This window comes from Leptinotarsa decemlineata, unplaced genomic scaffold, assembly GCF_025532065.1.
Source record: "Leptinotarsa decemlineata unplaced genomic scaffold, Ldec_3_MD MMD2_tig00078422_RagTag_RagTag, whole genome shotgun sequence".
Lineage (NCBI taxonomy): Eukaryota > Metazoa > Arthropoda > Insecta > Coleoptera > Chrysomelidae > Leptinotarsa > Leptinotarsa decemlineata.
The window spans coordinates 17,547,722-17,565,628 of NW_027412747.1; the positions used below are offsets into that span (position 1 = coordinate 17,547,722).

A 17,907-nucleotide genomic window follows, 5' to 3' on the forward strand; every position below is an offset into this window, starting at 1 on the left:
TGTTATAAATAAGCAAATATCTAACTATTAAGTATAAAGTTTCCTCAGGAATTTAATTAAAAAAGCCTTTGAACAAATTTGGGAAGAGTAAATATTATACGTTTATTAAAATATTTAGGTCTGGTGGTACGCCAATATTTCTCAAAAAGTCAAGTGGTACGCAGGTGCAAAATGGTTGGGAACCCCTGCTCTACAATATTTATGATGAATACAAATAGCGAAAACCTACAAGAAATGAGATATTCACAAAAAAGTGCGAACAATCGATTTTCGTTACCTTTGACCTTATATTTTGATAGTCGCGTACACCCTATATGTAGGTTTCGAGACAACTCTTAGGATGTCAAAATACAAGTGTATACAAGTTTAAAGCTGGGTATCTCAAATTCCGAGATACTTGCCTAATTTTGACTAAGATGACTGGACTAGTAAGAAATGCCAAACATAACCGCTGGGCTACGAAATATCTGAGACGAATTCAATGTAGGTGCTATTGGTGTATTCACTCTGATTTTCTTTTACTTGTGTTTGGTAGTATATCCAAAAGCTGTTAAATATTGCTAAATAGGTATTATTTTGTGAAAACTTAACGTATAACTTTCTGAGCAAGTTTTCAGAATACATTTTGTATTGTAAGTTGCCCGTTTGGTGTCAGTGTGACACAACTTGTTTTACATTTCCGGTGATGACGCCATTAATCGATGAAAAATCACCCTGTATATTGAATTATTCTTTTACAATACAGTAACTCTAAACGAAAGTTTGACCCTTTTCGAAAATTTTTGGGTAATACTGTTCATTCCGCGTTACTTTTGTGTACGCTCTGTGTAAAATCATTTGGATTTGTTTGTTTACACCCAAGCGGGTGGTTGACTCTACTACCTGCAGTGCAGATGATGTCTTTCTAGTCAGAGAAAGTCGATGAACTTTCGAAATTTCTTTACTTTGGCAATAGACACCCCACTACCTGAACGAAAATTTTGAAGGGATGCATTCGACAATAAGTCTGCTCAGGCTTAGATATCAGTAGGTATAGTGTTAATGTTCGACCACCACTGATTGCAGAAAGATCACCTGGATTCGTTATCTCGAAGTAAGTGCAATATTCTGATATTTTATTTTTGTACATGACGCATTTTAAAAAGTTGCTAATTAGTCTGGGTCACAAGATCTTTTTTTTTGGAACTTCTGTCCAAGAGCACCGAAAATTATGATCTAGGATTCATTCGATTCGGAATGACCTCTATCAACTTTTTGAAAAATTTCAAGAGGAACTCGAAAAAATTGCAAAAGTTATAAGCAATTTAGTAAAAGAAGGGGGTTTGGTTTTTTGCAAATATCTCGGAAAATATTAAAGAACTCTTTGCCTGGTTTGGTAATCCAAAATATTTTCAAAGGCGGTTTTTTCTATTGGTCGGGAAAGGGATAAAAAATGTTCGTATATGAACAATTTAGTTTTATGCCAACGTTTAGGACTTTATTAAATCCATCATCAGGGCTCAAACATTAGTTACCCATGTCAAAAAAACGTTTAAAATATATGTGTCAGACAACATAGGTACAAACGAAAGTGAGGACTAACCAAATGAAAACACATACACAAACATTTGAAAGTAGATCCTCGAAGACGAGGAATTTCCCAAGGAAAGTCTCATCTGCCGAAACTCTATCTCCAATATTAATAATTTTAATTTAGAGGCGAAAGTAGCGGTGACTGATACGGAACTTTGAACAATAAAAGTTATTTTAACCCATTAAATATCATTATCAAGAAAAAACAATCACATACCTTCTAGACACTTGAATGAACGAAAATCCATGGAAATTTTTTTCCCGTGATTATTTTATTAGAGATACTTCAGTTGATTAACTAATTTTTATCAGTATTAAATTTACATAAAAACCCTGATAATTTTCAAAATGGAAACCTCAATTTTTTTCCCACTTAATAGAGCTTTTCTTGAAAGCTTTCAAAAAGATCCCTGCTGGAAAAATTGAAAAATTTTGATTTTCCACTTTGTTATTAATAGGTAATCAAAAACGGTAAAAAGTGAAAAATTCAATTGAAGCAATGAATTTTTTTTTCAATATTCAAATTTATTCGTATTCTTATTATTGAAAGTTACATAAAAATGATTTTTCATAATTTTTAGCTCTATCTGTTTAAAAAAATGTTATAAACAAATGTATTCTTCATAAGATATCTGGAAATATTTTGGGGGGATTTTTATCGGTGATGAATATTATGATTTAAAAAAAATCGTTCCTTAAAAAAATTGTATTGCCTCAAAACGCATTTGTTGATTAACAGTTTTTTTTTGCTACTAAATATGAATATTAAAAAACGATTTTTTTTAAAATTATAATTTCAATTTCTCTTTGATATTCTGGAAAAAAATTTATTTATATTTTCTTTATTCATTTAATAGACAATTTGTTTTAAGGGAAATAATTTGACATATGTATTTTTCAATACTCCAAAAAAAAAACAAAAACAACCATGTGCCATTTTTTTGAAAATAATAAAAAAAAATTTACACAAATATTTTCAAAATACGTTTTTTCCATTAACCAGCTATCGCATCTCTACGAACGACAACCCTCAGAAGTCGAAACTTGTGTCAGCTGAGGACTAACGAGGTCTTACCTTTTAACGTGTGATTCCTAACATGGAACAATACAAATTATTTCAACACATTGGATATCAATTATTGAGAAAAAAATCACATACCTTCTAGACACTTGAATAAACGAAAATCTTTGGAAAACATTTTTCGCGGATATCTTTAATATTTCCCGAGATATTTGCAACAAACCAAACTCATTTTTTTTACTAAAATGTTTATAACTTTTGCAATTGTTTCTTCGTCATTCACAGCTTCCCGACCTTCTGTAAGAAGCTTGTACTACTTGTAAATATTTTACTGACCCGGAGTACAATCACCATATGCCACTGTCAACATTTTGAGTGTTTTTGAGCACTTAATTTCATTTTTACAGAAAATTTGATGGAAATTATTTCATCCATTTTTTCGATAGCATAAAACCGCAGAACACTTTTACCTTTCATGCTTCTCACCAACAAACTAAATATGCTAAACAGTCGAAACTGTGAACATATATTCAAAATGAGTGTACCAACATAAAACAATCGATAATCGAATTTACGGAGCCCGCGAAATTTGAACATTCACCTCAATTTTTGAACAGTCCACGTTCCTAGAAACAAAATTGAAATGTTTTAACAATTTCTTTCAAGAAACAGCGTATTTTGGAGAAAATTGGAGAATTTACTTCTCGACGGATGACTGCATATTTTTGATTTCACGTTGCCCACCATCCCTTCTTTGTGGACGGTGAAAATACCCAAAGAAGGTCAGTAAAATCTAGTTTCCTAGACAAAAAATGACGTTCGTTCCAAATTCAAAAAATTGATCTTCATGAAAAATAAGAAATGAAACTTTCTATGTTTTTCTATGGTAAAAAAACATAGAAAGTTTATTTCTCATTTTTCATGATGATCCTCTACCACGTAGTAACGACTACATCCATTAATTCATCAAAATTAATCTTGATTTAATCTTTTGTATATTTATTTGGGTTCCCGACCACGCAATTTCAAAATTTTGAATTCACTACTGCGACGAGTGCAATGTTATATATTTCCCGGTATTACACTCTATGATGATTGAAAAAAAAACATCTGAAATCAAATAATTCTCATTTGAACTAGATAATAAAATTCACCTCTTGAACTTTTCCAATATGTTCTGATATTCACTTTATTATTTATATCTGTAATTCTTGGGAAAGAAAGTTTTTGGCTTTCTACTACTCCATCTTGATACAAAAAAAAGGATGAGGGGATCTTCCAAAGAAAGGAAGGAAGTAATCAATTTGAAAATAAGTAACTCTATACATGGATGTGTAGATCATGCAAAGAAGTAACTTTCAGACACAAACTGAAAGAAAGTCCTCCTGAAACAGCTATTTTCATATAAACATTGAATTCAATGTTTATATTGAATTCAATGTAAATCGTTACATTCGCACAGGTACCGCTCTTAGACCTTGAGGATTTTCCTGTACTGCTTGTGTTTTGTCCGTGAAAAACTAGCATTTTCATGAGAAATAAATAAGTTAGTTATATAGTACCTTATGAAAAATAATATTATTTTTTGTGACCTATTCAAACCGTAACTAAATACAGGGTGTTCTGTTTAAAAAACACAACTATGATATGTCACACTCCAAAATAATTTCCTTCTGCAGCCTTAATCAATATACATATAGGAAAATGAAGAAATTCCCGAAAAAGATAATGGTTTGGTTTACAGATACCGTGTCGTATGGGATACCCCACTCTGTATAATAGGTTTTCCATGGCTCAAGAATATACGATGGCTATAGTTTTTATATTATATCAATCTGTACTAATATAAAAAAATGTGAAAAATTTGTGAGGATGGATGAATGTATGTATGCATGTTTCTGTCTCTTTAACGCCTAAACGACTGAACGCATTTGGATGAAACTTTAAGTAAATAGTTCTAAATAAAAGTACGCGATAGCTTATATCTACCTCTTATGTGGTAGCCACTAAATACAAAATACTGAGCCATAAATACAATTGAATCGGATACTTTTTTTACAATGCAAGTATTTAATATAGTTATATTTTTCCTCGTACACTAATCAATTTTGAGGAATTGTTCAAAAGTTATCACGATAAGATAAACTTGACGCATGGCAGTAAGCCATGAAGCGTCGCGTCTACTATAAGACAACGGGGAACGATGCGCGGAGGTAGAGGGGCAATCTAAGCAACGAAACGCCATCGCCGAGAACGCGACCTGAACGTGGGCAGACGCGTGAGGGCAGAAGTTGACGGTTGAATTAGTTTTGCGAAATTTCTTTATAGGTAACATAATTAGTTTCTGGAAGCTATTCATTACTTAGTGCAGTTGGTATATTTTTTCCGTTACTGTATATTTAAGGTATAAATATAAATTTGTTCAAAACGGTCTGTCACGAAACTTAATGTGACAAACCAGATTCCACTCGGGCGAAGCCGTGAGCAACAACTAGTACATTCTATTTCCAGAATATTCCACAGGATGTTCCGACCAACAACACAAATAATCAATTTCCACAAATTTCTTCACACAACATTTTTTTTTCAGATCAAGGAGAGAAAATAAAACAATCAACAATTCAAGCCGCAAAAAACATTTAACAATGTCCGATTGGTCTAATTTACAAAACCAGGTAGAGATCTTGATGGAAGAAAAAAACTGTTTGAGGAGACAGAGAATGTCTAATACCTACTCCAAGAATTCTGTAATGGGGGGAAAATATACCTTGGATGTTGCCTTGTGGAAACTGAGAGAATTTGAGGAAGAGTTTTTGATTGTGGAGAACTTTCTTCAAGACCACAAAACAAATCCTACCGCGCGAGAGACTGTTTTAAGATGGATGGTTGGTTTTCACAGCAACCTGAAAGGTGTTAATGACGAAACGTTGCACATTTCCATAACCCTCATGGACAGATACTTGCAAGAAAACAGGGAAGAGAGACCCTCTTTGCTTCAACTGGTGGCCCTATCGACTTTATGGATCGCCAGTAAGTACTTGGGAAATATGGATCTCGAAGTCGAAGATCTCATATTCACCTATAGTGGGAGACCAATTCTGAAAAAAGCAGTCTCGATAATGGAACAACTGGATTTTGCGTTGGACCATCCAATATCCCTGGACTTCTTGACCAACTATAACGATATTGCCGGAGTTACAGAGAAATGTCACTTCCTTGGACAATATATTCTGGAGTTGGCGCTGCTAAAACATGAAATGAGCCCTATCAAACCTTCCTTGCAGGCCGCAGCTGCTTGCTGTCTGTCGATGGGAATTCTGAGGGAGGTTATGTACTTATCTGAAGTCTGGACACCAGTCCTAATCACTCACACTGGCTACGAAATACGGGACTTTCAAGACTTATTAGTGAGATTTTCCATATTGTTGGTGAAGGGTAAAAGAAGGAAATACGCAAATATCAGGAAGAAGTACGGAAGCCCAACATATGCAGAAATAAGTCTGAACCCTCTGCTGAATGGTTCTATTTCGTTCCAATTCATACATCCCGAACATCAACACTATGCGGATGGCATAAAGAAGAGAGACAATTTTAATAAAAGCAGCGTTAACAGTCCAAAATGGGAAGATACATTTTTATTAAAAGTTTTTTCTCTTCTCATGTTGTTGTTGATAGTGCTTGTGTGTATGTTCGTTTCCAATGTCTTTTATACGTAGAAGACTTGAAACTCTATCACAATATAACATGTTCTAATGATTGCGAACGTCTCGCCCTGAATTTAAATCGCGTTGCTACATGGTCTCGGAAAAATAATCTATCTCTCAACATATTCAAATGTAATATAATGTCTTACTCACTGAAAACGAACTTGAATTTACACAACTACATAAACAATCAAGTTCTGGAGCGTCCTGACACACTCACTGATCTAGGTGTTACTTTTGATTCATTCCTCTCTTTCCATAAACATATTGACACTATTCTAACAGCAGCTCATCGCATGTATGGATTCTTAGTTAGAAATACAAAAGACTTCGATAACGCTTCAACATTGAAATTACTTTATTTCACTTTCGTTCGATCTAGGCTGGAATATGCATCTGTCGTGTGGAGTCCCTACTATCAGGCTCACATAAATCAACTATAGTCTGTTCATAATTTGTTGATAGCTCACTGCAAGTTTGACCCTCATTAGAGAACTGAAATACAGAGAGGACAGCTAATATGATATAATAACAAAAACCAAACTAAAACTGGCAGTTTAAGATGTTTTCGATTAACCTACCTTGTATCTGAAGAAATACAATACAGCTATAAAACTTTTAATCCGATTATGTAGGTATTTTGAGTGGAAATGAGTGACCAGTGTCGTAGAGTATATTATTAAAACATTAGTTACTTTAAATAAATAAATATATTAATATTCTTAAACTGTAGGTACTGTAAACTGTATTTTTATTTTAAAAAAATTTCTTTATTTTATTCAAAAATAATAAGTTACTTGCAATTTGTAAAAGATACATTCATTTAATTAATACCTATTTTTAAATGATATAAACTACGATTACTTACAAAACTATTCAAATTCAAAATAAACAGGATCATCTTCGGAATCCAAGTCGTCTTGCAGGTTAATAATTAGCGGTTGTGTCTCTACAGTCGCATCAATTATATTGTCAAGATCCCACATTTTTTGTTCTTCTTCTATTGCATGTTACTCACGCACTGCACAAAATTCGCAAAATAAATATTAGAGACGTTAATTACTGCCGTAGACGCCGAAACACCAACGAGCCGTAAATTAAATGCGATTAAAAAATGTACTAAACCAAAAATTATTTTCGTTCGTAACAACTTCACCCTTTCAAGGCAAGTTTCGAATATAAACTGAAGCTTTATATTCAATGAATAAACACCTCAGGAACCTCCGCCTATGATTTTACGAGTTTTACGACCGTTTTATGACTTGGGCCCTCATTTTGTGCTATCGACAAATTATGAACGGACTATAGAAGCCCTACAGAGGCGCTTCGCAAAACAATATGTCTTTTAAACTTGAAGGCACGTATCCTACTGTAGCAATACCCTATTATGAATTGCTTGTAACTCACAATTTTTGTCTAGAGGTAAGGCGTAAATATTAATCATTTCTTTTTTTACTCAAGGTTACATAACATTTATGAACAACTTTCTGAATGAATTTTTGAAATACCTACCTTTTGTAAAGTAGCTCACCCTGTATCAACTTGATGCCAACATAACTTCGAGAAATGAAAGAAAAATAAAACAGGTACAATTGAATGGCTATTTTGAAAAACACTAAATCGAGATTTAACATTAAACACTTAGGGGAATTTTGGACAATATTGTGTATTCTATTAAAAACAAATTTATGAAGTTATTTAGCTTCACTACCTGTAGGTAATTGGGATGTCGCTTATCCGGTCGGAGAAAGTTGAGAAACCTACCAAAATGTTATTAGTTTTGGCAATAGTGTTCCCACTACCTAGACGAGAATTCAACAAGGGGTTCATTCTACAATAAGCCATTAGTACAGTGGTCAACCTTGCCCCAACTTGTAAGAGAGAAACAAAGTAATTGTGACAAATTTTGCAGATATACCTACTTTGGACCAATTTTCTCAAGGTAAGTGCTACATTCAAAATTTAACACATAGCTCATGAAAAAGTGATTCGTTGTAGAATTATATTGTGGCATTCATGATGAAGAAGAGATGGTAAAAAAAAGAAAAAGTGGCCAGTTATTTTTTTCAAAATACGGGGTTTTCTGCAAAATTGCAGAAAAAAATACATCAAATCGTACTAAATGGTTGCCAAAACAACGATTTTGTTGCTCGTGCCGATCCCTAGAAATCGCAAATAATGCTATCGTGATATAAAGGTAGCAAGGTCACTCAATAAATTATATACTTTTCCTTTGATTTTTACAGAAGATTTAGTTACTATTTAGTTGCTAAACCTTGGATATAGCGGAAAATGTTTAAATATATTTTTTTTTATATTTTTTTCTGGTCTTGCTATCTTGAAACTTGCTAACCAAGAGTAAACTTTAATACGCCTTGAGTATCGGCAACAAAATAGTTGAAACCGATCGGCCGATTTTTATTTTTTTTTAATTTTCCACGTGCTTGCTATCTTGAATTTGGTTTTCCTTAGAATAAAAGTGTTTCAAATTTGTTGCTCATCAGGAGTATACTCAAATACAACTTGAGTATCAGCAACAAAATAGTTGAAACCGATCGGCCGATTTTAATTTTTTTTTCATTTTCCACGTGCTTGCTATCTTGAATTTGGTTTTCCTTAGAATAGAAGTGTTTCAAATTTGTTGCTCATCAGGAGTATACTCAAATACAACTTGAGTATCAGCAACAAAATAGTTGAAACTGATCGGCCGATTTTAATTTTTTTTTTCATTTTCCACGTGCTTGCTATCTTGAATTTGGTTTTCCTTAGAATAAAAGTGTTTCAAATTTGTTGCTCATCAGGAGTATACTCAAATGCAACTTGAGTATCAGCAACAAAATAGTTGAAACCGATCGGCCGATTTTAATTTTTTTTTTCATTTTCCACGTGCTTGCTATCTTGAATTTGGTTTTCCTTAGAATAAAAGTGTTTCAAATTTGTTGCTCATCAGGAGTATACTCAAATACAACTTGAGTATCAGCAACATAATAGTTGAAACCGATCGGCCGATTTTCATTTATTTTTTAATTTTTCTCATTCGTGCTATCTTGAAACTGGTTTTCTTTGGAATGAAAAGTGTTTTAAATTTGTTGCTCATCAGGAGGGTACTCAAATACACCTTGAATATCAGCAACAGAATAGTTGAAACCGATCGGCCGATTTTTAAAATTTGTTTTCATTTTCCACGTGCTTGCTATCTTGAAACTGGTTTTCCTTAGAATAAAAAGTGTTTCAAATTTGTTGCTCATCAGGAGTATACTCAAATACAACTTGAGTATCAGCAACAAAATTCAGCTACAAATTGATGTATTTTTTTGCAATTTTGCTGGATTAGCCATGCTAGCCTGATAGGGCTTTTATTTTAGTACCAGATATAGCAAACTTTATTAACGTGAAGTTAGCCACAGATTTCTAGCCAAACTTTCCGGTGTACGAAAACTTTTATGTGGGATAGAGAAGCAAACACAGACTGTTTTGGCAGACTGTTTTTCATCCTTAACTTTTAACTATCAATATTTCTTAAGGTGATTGGATTCGGGTAGAGACGTAGTCACACACGAAGCCTATAATTATTCAAAATATCTGTAATCTACTCAATAGATTTCGAGTGCCAAAATTTCTTGAGTTTCACAAATATGAATACATGCCTAAGATGACATAGGTATGTAGGTAACCAATTTGTTTGACCCAATTCTTGGATATACTATTAGTAATCTAGCGAAAATATTTTGAGGATACCTACCACTGGTCAGACCAGAAGTTAAATAATTATTGTTTTGCTATCTCAGATGGGGTATTGATAATCCAGGTAACATTTTAAAACTAATTAATACAGTTTATTGTATGATTTTCACTATAAAGGATTTTACAAAAACCGCGACACATGTTTCACTACAAATTACAACTATTTTATACTCTCTCATATTACCTACTTGTATGCCTACTTTGTAATGAATGAATCTACCTGAAACGGCCAGGTATGAATTCAATAACTATATGAATAATTTTTCGAAAGTACCGTATATATACTTAACTATTTTTATCTGGAAATAAACAGATTCAATAATGGTTAATTATTCAATTCAGTTTGATCATCCATAAGATATTGAGAGTTTTTGAATTTGTTTATTGTCATACTCTCTAACAGGCTGAGTTTCAAACCTTTCTTCTGGAAATGGAGGGGCTTGAATTCACAGTTGAACTCATGTCCCTTTGTGATTACATGAGTGGCATATGTGGAATTTATTTTTTCATTCTGGAAACTATTTTTGTGTTCCTTGATGCAGTCTTTGAACGTTCTTGAACGTTTGACCTACGTAAAACATCAGACATGACCCACATGATAATATATACACTCCCGATTTTTCTAAAACCGAACTTTTATCTTTGTTATTCTTGATGTGCATACCTAAGTTGTTGGTTTTGATAGCATTATTTACATCTTTGTTGTGCAGAAAAGTTGAAATATTTGTAGTGGGTTGGCCTAAGGAGGTTAAGGTTCTATAACTTTTATCCTCTTCTCTTCGAATTGGACTTTTCGTCCAATAGATTCTCAACGATAGTAATCGTTTCATTCGGAGGAATACAGAAACAGATTCTCGACGTCGAATGATATGAAATCAATTTGGCATTATCCGGGAGTGTAATATCTTGAATTTCATTGATCAAATGGTATGAATTCTTCAAACTGAATTTTGATTTGAAATTGGTGTGGTTTTGAATAATTGCAAGGAGTTTTTCAGATATTTTTACTGAAGGAGCTGTGACAAAAGAAACTACCTGTCTAATCGGGAAGTTATCTGATCGGGTAGATAACTATCCGATTCTTATGAACGATCAAACTGAGTTGAATAATTCACTATTATTGAATCTGTTTATTCCCAGGTAAAAATAGTTAAGTATATTTACGGTACTTTCGAAAAATTAGCCATATAGTTAATGAATTCATACCTGACCTTTACAGGTAGATTCATTCATTAGAAAGTAGGCGTACAAGTAGGTAATATGTATAAGATAGTTGTAATTTAGAAGTAACTTTTAGTTTATGCTTTCAGGTACCTACTGCAGGTACCAAAAGGACATTGACTGTATCATTGTTTATTAAAGGATTTGTTTGTCAGTTTACTTGAAATGGTTTGACAAACCGAAACCGGTCATAACAAATAAAAATCTTAGTGAAATTTATATAAAAGTTATTTTCTGCATCCTATATTCAATATCAATTTGTACAAAATAAGTAGGTCATCATTTGAACAAGTTACATTTTTTAGAGCAACGGTTAATGAGGAATTGGAATATTTCTAATATCAATATTTCTTTCATGAATCTGTAAAATCATCAAGGTATAGTTCAAGTAAACGATATAGTGCAATCTACCTCCCAACAGTTTACTAACTTTCTTCAAAAGGCTTTTGATAATTCCTCTTCCATTCTCTGTTTCACTATCATTGTCGTCAATAATGTAATCATTTTCACTGTTAATATGGAAGCGTCCAATCTCCATTTAGTCTTTTTCAACTAAAATTACTTTTTTAAACCTTTTCTGCCAGTCTTCTTCGGTAATATTAGATACTTCTTCTTTAACTAGCTCTATTACCTTCTTATCAAAATTTGGACAATTATTTTTACGCCTGATGGTTTATTTAAATTTTCCCCATATCAACTCGTTGGGATTGACAACACAAAAATAGAGGGGAAGTCTCAGTATGGTGTGTTCATACTTTTCAGCAATACTCTCAAGGGCATACACATTTTCAATTGTTTTTGTCTGTAAAACTTCAAGTAGTTGGTTTTTGGTACAGTTATATTCAAAATACAAATTGTTATCCATTAAAAAACTTTGTATTTCATCTTCCCTCGAATTTTTTATTCAATACTTTGATGAGCTGTCGTGAATGATAGAAAGCGTTGTCAAGAACTATTACGTTATTTGCATCTAAATTTGGGACCAATGTGTTTTCAAACTATTCCTCAAAAATATTAGCTTCAATGTTCTTATGATAATCAACTTTGCAGTTCACAAGTTTTTTTCCGCATAATTTAAAAAAATTCGGAACCCATCCTTTACTTACTCCGCAGTGTGTAATGATTAGTCGCGATCCTTTGTTTGCAGGCATGTTAGGCGTACACATTCTCAAACTAAAAGTCAACCCTTTCGTAACTGTGTCGTGAGTGTCATACCAAGTTTCGTCCAAATAGAGAATTTGCCGTTGTTCTTGTTTATATTTAGTTATTTGTTCTAAGTATTTGTTACGCCGCTACACTATTTTTCTGCTTTCCATAACTGCTTGACGTTTGTTTATTATTTCATATCTAAATCTTAATTTCTTTATCCAATTCTGAAGAGTTTTGTCACAGCAGCTCACGTTATGGCCGGAAGTATTCAATTTTTTCCTTATGATTTCAGTTGTAGGAATCTCATCACAAAATAATCAAAGCACAAACACAAAATAGTTGAGTAGCGGACCTCTATCTGGAAATTAAGTACGAGAAAAAGTTTTAATTTTTTTTCAAGTCAACAGATTTTTATTTCAAGTTTCCTACGGCTATCCAAAGAAATCCAATGGCAGTTTTATACATGTTTTCAGATGCTCTTCCTAACGGTATTTTTTGTTCAGCAGTGGCAGCAGATCTCCATCTGAAAATTTCATAGTGTGAGAAAAGTTTTAATTTTTTTCAAGTCTCCTTGAAAGTAGCAGCGGATCTCTATCTGGAAATTTTATAGTATGAGAAAATGTTTCAATTTTTTTTCAAGTCTCCTACGACCACCCAAAGGAATCTTAAGGCAGTTTTATAAATGTTTTCAGATGCTCTTCCCAACTGTATTTTTTACTCAATGGCAGTGGATCTCTATCTGGAAATTTTATAGTGACAAAAATGTTTCGTCTCCATATAAATTAATATGACTTCTTTGGGAACTACATGCTCTCCGCAAAAAAATTTTTTGTTTAGTGTCAACGGAATCATCTCTGAGAATTTCATTTTCAAGAATTCTTTACAATTCAAATTCATTGCTTCTAGTGCTGTCAAAAATATGTTTTCTGTTAATTTCTGTTAAGCAAATTGATTAAGTCACGTATAGAAAAAACTTTTATATGTCCTTGGCCGAACATTCAATTTAATTTTTTGACAGAATATTTATTTTTAGTACTAATTGCCCAGCTACACTTTTGTATAGATAATCGGCATTTACCTCCTTATTTGGAATCTTGTTTTCAAGAGTTGATTTGTGCAGAAATTATTCCTTCCCCACAACATCAACAATTAATATATTTCAAATGAGTATTGAATGCACATCCTTTCATATATAAATATCCCCCCCTCGAAATTGAGATCTAAATCCGCCCTTGCTCGTTTTAAATATTCATTCTGGTTGTTTGCATCATGAATCCGACACCCGAATCATTTCCCGTGAAGTAAAAGTTTTGGCAAGTACTACACATTCCAAAATTATAAAATTTCATGGCTATATCTATTATTTCCGAAATACTCCGTAGTTTCTTTTGTTTATCTTTACAAATATTAACAAGTTTCATTTCGAAGAAATTTGTGTAATTTTTTGAAAATAAAACTTCTATTTAGAAAATCTTCTCCCTTTCACTCATATCCCTTTTTTCAGACAGAGAAGAGAAAGATCAACGAGTTGTGGATATTTTTTGAGATAGAAATAAACATGGAACAAACATTGCCCTTCACCCATCCTACAGGCATGATGGTACAGTCAGGAACCACGAAGTCCAAAAGAAGGAGACAAAAGAAAAAAATAAATGCTTCAAGTGGGTTTGTATCGAATAGGAATCCTACAGTTGCAGAAGATAATGAACCTTCTCAGACAGGTTCATTAGATCATGCAAGACTTTTGAATCCTATTCGAGAACTTCATATCCATGATGCTAATGAAAATTCAGCTTCTTCACAATGCCAAAACCACCAGAACAATGAAGAAAATGTCAAACCTACTTCAACAAAATCTACACCAAAAAAGAAAAGGAAACCAAAAACAAAAACTGTGAAATCTTCAGATCGCCAGAAGAAGTTAAAGAAGGGGAGAACTGCTTCAAACAAAGCAACAAAAACAAATAAAACAATGCCCAAAGCTGAAAAAGTTGAGAAAGACGATAAAAGGATTGATTGGCTCAGCTTCGAGAACGCGCTGGAAGTAGTAATGGATGAAGAGAAGTATTCAAGGAGACAGATAGATTCTGAAAACCACTCCGAAAATATTTCAAAGGGAACAGACTGTCCTATGGATGGTGCTCTGCGGAACCTAAGGGGACTTGAGGAGAAGTTTTTGATTATGGAGAACTTTCTCCAAGAGCACAAGACGAATCCGACGACGCGTGAAACTGTCCTGCATTGGCTAATTGGTTTCCATAATAGCCTTAAAGTAGCCAAAGACGAAACGTTGCATCTTGCGGTAACACTCATGGATAGATACTTGCAGGAAAACAACGAAATGAGATCTACTCTGCTTCAATTGGTGGCCCTGTCAACCTTGTGGATTGCCAGTAAGCAATTGGGCTATAGAGATCTCAAAGTTGAGGATCTCATATCAACTTATAATGGTGGGCCCATTTTGAATAAAGCGTTTACAATAATGGAAACGTTGGATTTCGTTTTGGACCACCCAAGATCAGTTGACTTTTTGGGCAAGTATACTGAAATAGCAGGAGTTTCAAAAGAATGCCATTTTCTTGGACAGTATATGCTGGAGCTGGCGCTGTTGAAACACAGCATGAGTCCAATCAAGCCTTCCCTGCAAGCGGCTGCCGCTTGCTGTCTATCGATGGGAATTCTGAAAGAGGTCGTGTATCTGTCTGAAGTGTGGACAACCAATCTTGTTTCCCATACTGGCTATGAAATACGCCACTTTCAGGATGTGCTAGTGAGTCTTTCAATGTTATTAGTGAAGAGTAAGAAAAGAAAATACTCTAATATACGGGAGAAGTACGCAAGCCCCACGTATGGAGGAATAAGCTTGAATCCTCTGCTGAATGGTTCAATTTCTTTCCAATTTATGAAGCCTGAAGATACCCAAGACAAGGTTGCCACAGAGAAATTGGACAGCTTTACCCGAAGCAGCTCCAGCAGTTCGGAATCCGGGGTAAAGTTCTCACGTAGATTTTTTATTCTTTTTATATCTCTTCCGCTAGTGCTCGTGTATCCAGGGTGTTTATTAAACATGCAGAAAAAATCAAGGAATCATTCCTTGTCCAAGAAATAGTCCCGCATGTTTAATAAACACCCTGTATATCGGTTCTCGTTAATTTAATGAAAAAATACTGACCTTTATTCGGTTAATTCTGTATTATATTTCAATTTAGTAGTGAAAAATCAATCAAACTTTGTGTATGTATTGCATAGTGAACACATTTTAGAAAAAAGCCAGAACTATCGATTTCTCATTCGAAGTGGTCATTTTTTCTGGTCTTCTTCACTTCGCCCCACAAGCAGGGGTGTTAATAACCCTAAAATTTTCTAAAGTGGTTCGAGTAACATGTACTTTTGAATCCTTTCGTATCAGTCTTTGAATTTAAAAATTCCATCAATGAAATTGAAGACTGAATATTTTTGGAAGTGATGTTTTTTGGCTTCCAATTTCTGCTTCATTGAACAAAAACTCCTATTTTTTGTGACAAAATACATTTAAACATTTGAACTTTTCAGGTGCTTTCTTCTTCACCTGAATAAATGCTGAAAGTAGTGACCATCTGCTTTCATTCAATAATAAAGATATTATAATACGTAATAAACTTTCTCCGGGTTTGTTTGAAATTATATTGACGCCAATCTTCTATTGGGGTATATTTAGTCCCTATACCTGCCCAAAAATATTGTATATCTTCAACAGCAAGGTGTACATGTTTCATTTGAATTTTACGCTGTATATATTTTTATTTGAAATATAAATGCATTTATTCATCACTGTTGCTATTGTCAATATTTAAATTTGTTACATAACTATCTGATGAAAGTTTTTAACCTTCAGAAGATATTTTTTTTCTTAAAGAGTTGCTCAACAGGCAAGTTATTGAAGGATCGGAAGTAATAAGAAGCCAAATGAATCTCCATTTGGAAAGTAGACCATAAACTTTCTAGTATTATTAAATATGAAAAACTGAATTGTTTAAAATGAAAATATATTGTTCTATATCCGCTTTCCTTGTGTCACCTACAAAATGATTACTTGAATGATTTTGCTCTATAAATTGAGCTGCTCCATCAATTATCATACCCTGCATGATGGTATACAATTTATTTCCAGTCAAATCTTGATTCAGAAGTTCCTGTCTACGAATTTATAAATAAAATAACCGACTATGAGTCTACATCAGAAATTGCAAATACCAATAAATGTTTTTATAATGAGGAAATTTTGGTCAGATTTTATAATTGATTCCTATAGGAACTCATCTTGATATTAAAGTTTTTATTGCTCAAAAAACAATTAGTGTGACCATTGTTATACAGTGCTTTTCTTTAATGTCCCCCCCCTTTAGTTTTTGAACGGGTCAACTCAAAAAATTGAAATTTGGGAAAATGAAATTAATGCATGAATACTTTATTTTGAAGTGAAATTGACAGATGAAACTTTAAAGATAGCGACTGGGCGCCATCTGGGGGAAAAATTGAAAGGAAAGGGGGGTCTTGTACACATTTTTTAGAAGCTCCTGACGAATGCTTCACAACCCAACAATATAATGTCAATTCATTCAACTACTAGAAAATGGAGGAACTTTTAATAATTGCCTGAAAATTAACTTCTTGGCATATGAACAGCCTATTCGATATTTCACGCCGAACACAGAAACATCAATATCTACAAATATTCATTATTCTCTGTCGTATATCCGATATTGAAGCAGGTTCAGTTTCGTACACCTTTTGTTTCAAATAGCCCCATTGAAAAAGTCCAAAGGTGTCAAATCTGGCGAGCGGGCTAGCCATTCTGTAGGACCTCGACGGCCAATCCAACGACTGGGAAAAGTAGTGTCCAAATAGTTTTTTACTTGTCTGGAGTAATGTGGTGGTGCTCCATCTTGTTGGAATACAATATCCATATCGAATTCATTAGGATTCGCTTCGACGATTTCAACAGTAGTTTCCAGCATATTCAAATACAGTTCCTCTGGTAGATTTTGATCAATAAATAGAGGTCCTACAATATGGTTTCCCAATATTTCTGCCCAAACGTTATTTTTTTTCTGGATATTGGGTATGTGTTTCCCGGAAAACGTGAGGGTTGGTGTCACTCCAATAACGGCAATTTTGTATGTGAACATTGCCGTTTGGGAAAAATGTACATTTGTCACTAAAACAAATATTGTGGAGATAGGATGCCTTGAAATGGTTTCCGTCATCTTCAGTTAATTGGTGTACCATTTTAATTTTGTATGGATGATACCTATTCCTCTTCAAAAGTCTCCACACAGTAGAAGGAGACATCTCATAAACATTCGCGACGGAATAAGTAGACTGTTCAGGATTTACTACCATCTCACCAATTATTTGCACTTGCTGTTCTTCCGGAATGGACGGATGACCTGGGATTTTTTTGTTATTATGTACAGTACCGGTAGTTGTGAATTTGGATACAATTCGAAAAACGTT

At 33.6% G+C, this 17,907-nt stretch overlaps 2 protein-coding genes across 5 annotated transcripts in view; one reads left to right on the forward strand and one right to left on the reverse strand.

Moving 5' to 3' along the window:
- Positions 1-17,907, reverse strand: part of LOC111505023 (uncharacterized) — a 209,147-nt gene that overhangs the window by 67,105 nt on the left and 124,135 nt on the right. The gene's annotated exons all lie outside the window — the stretch shown is intronic.
- Positions 1-17,907, forward strand: part of LOC141487223 (G2/mitotic-specific cyclin-B2-like) — a 36,092-nt gene that overhangs the window by 16,708 nt on the left and 1,477 nt on the right. The window contains exons 2-3 of one of the 4 annotated variants that reach the window (XM_074186041.1): positions 8,015-8,239; positions 13,916-15,400. In XM_074186041.1, the coding sequence (XP_074042142.1) occupies positions 13,970-15,400 (1,431 nt within the window). In that variant the 5' untranslated portion in view covers positions 8,015-8,239; positions 13,916-13,969. Of the gene's footprint in view, positions 1-5,183; positions 6,940-7,149; positions 8,240-13,915; positions 15,401-17,907 lie in introns of those variants that run through there. The other 3 variants (XM_074186042.1, XM_074186040.1, XM_074186043.1) reach the window with 3 other exon arrangements.